Source organism: Plectropomus leopardus, unplaced genomic scaffold (assembly GCF_008729295.1).
Source record: "Plectropomus leopardus isolate mb unplaced genomic scaffold, YSFRI_Pleo_2.0 unplaced_scaffold26256, whole genome shotgun sequence".
NCBI classification, from domain to species: domain Eukaryota; kingdom Metazoa; phylum Chordata; class Actinopteri; order Perciformes; family Serranidae; genus Plectropomus; species Plectropomus leopardus.
Genome location: NW_024628553.1, coordinates 1 through 1,899, shown reverse-complemented (window position 1 = coordinate 1,899; position 1,899 = coordinate 1). Strand labels below are relative to the sequence as shown.

The 1,899-nt window shown below is 49.7% G+C and overlaps 1 protein-coding gene across 1 annotated transcript; it reads right to left on the bottom strand.

The window, feature by feature from the left end:
• Window positions 1–115: 115 nt before the first annotated feature.
• LOC121966900 (zinc finger protein 513-like) lies at window positions 116–1,672 on the bottom strand (the record flags this gene model as incomplete). The annotated part of the gene is made up of 2 exons (XM_042516969.1): window positions 116–867; window positions 1,445–1,672. Coding segments are annotated over 2 exons (816 nt in total), but the record flags the coding sequence as incomplete, so codon positions are not given.
• Window positions 1,673–1,899: the final 227 nt, after the last annotated feature.

Sequence of the window (1,899 nt, the reverse complement as noted above, 5' to 3'; positions counted from 1 at the left end):
GCTACATTGATGTCATTTAATTTATTACACCAACATTTCCATAATTTTCCAAAACTTTTGATGATTTATATTAGTTCCATGACTTTTCCATGACTGTGGGAACCCTGACACACACACACACACACACACACACACACACACAAAAATGCCCCTTATAAAGTCAGTGCAGCGTTAAAGTCGTTCAGTCTGTCAAAGGCACCTGAGTTTAGCTGAAGCTTCACCAGTGTATGACACACACACACACACACACACACACACACACACACACACACACAGTATCTAACCATGTCCCTGACTCGGGCTCTCCTGAGTGTCTCTCCCCCAGCTGAGGCCGTTGATGGGCGCGTGTTTGTCCCAGCTGTCCGTGTTGTGCCCGTGTTTCCTCTGGTGGCGTTTGTAGTTGTCCCAGTGGCCCGTGGTGTAGTCGCACTCGGCGCAGGCGAATGGCTTCTCGCCCGTGTGCCGCAGCATGTGCCTCTTCAGGTTCACGCTCTGGTTGCACGAGTAGCCGCAGACGCCGCAGTGGAACGGCTTGGCGCCCGAGTGGATGCGCTCGTGCCGCCGCAGGTTGGCGAGGTTCCCGCAGGCGTAGCTGCACGACGGGCACTGGTAGGGCTTCTCGCCAGTGTGCACGCGTAGGTGGCGTTTGAGGTTGTCAAGGTGCGAGGAGGTGTAGGGGCAGTGCGGGCAGCGGTGGGGCTTCTCCTCAGAGTGGGTGTGGGCGTGGCGGGCGAGGTGGTTGGGGTAGTGGGACAGGAAGGGGCAGTGAGGACAGCGGTACAGCTTGGTGCCACGCTGACCCCGACGCGACCCTCGAGACCCGGAGTCTTCTTTGGATAGCACGTCCAACGAGCATCGACGACACACCTGGAAATAAAGACAAAAGACAGATCAAAGGTTTGTGCTGCTGCCGTTTACTCGAGTTTTTGTTTATTATCTTTTTATTATCCTCATATAGCAGAGCGTTACAGCAGAGAACCAACTTATGGCCCCTGACCCAAATCTGGCCGCTGATAGGGCGCTGAGTGGTCCCCTAAACCTTTTCTAATTTACAAAAAAAAAAAGTGATTTACAATGAATTGTTTTTGTACTTTTAGTCTCCATAAGGTGTCAGAGTCCATAAAACAGCATCAAAATAGAGCTTGTTGATCAAAAAAAGAGCCAGTGGAGGATCCCCCACACCCCTGACAGAGGACACAGATAAGACACATGTCCTAAAATTGTAAAAATGTCCTAAAGGCTAAGAAGTGTCCAAAACTCCTTAAAAAAATTCTTAAATCAGAGAAACGTTCTAAAATCCTAAAAATGTCCTAAAATCTAAAAGTCTGCAGTTCTCAGAGTTTGTCTTCGCTCATAGAGACGACACGTCACCATGGAAACAATCACAAAATAAAAGAACATGTCCAGTCTGGTGCTCGTGTCGTCATGGTGCCGGTTCAGTTACCTGTCCTCCGTCGCCCTCCGCCTCCCCCTCGGCCTTGTCCCCCTCCAGGTCGGCCTCCTCCAGGGTGAGGCCGCACACCCGGCAGCACAGGGGGAAGAGGAGGACGGGCAGCGGGGCCGAAGGAGAGCCGAGGGCCCCCAACGTCTGCAGGTAACCTGAACTCTGGGACACTCGCAGCGTCAGGTCTGACACAACTGCACACAGAAACAAGACAGAAACCCACTGAGTCTGATCCAACCCTCAAAGTCTGCTTTACATAGACTTTAACAGAGCTGAATGTAACTAAGTACATTTACTCGGGTACTGGACTGATGTACAAACTTGAGGTACTTGTACTTTTCTTGATTCTGTTATATTCATGCCACTCTATACTTTTATTCCAAAACATTTCTACAGAAATATAGTTCTTTTTACATCACTGCATTTATTTGAATGCTTTAGTTACTAGTTAGTTT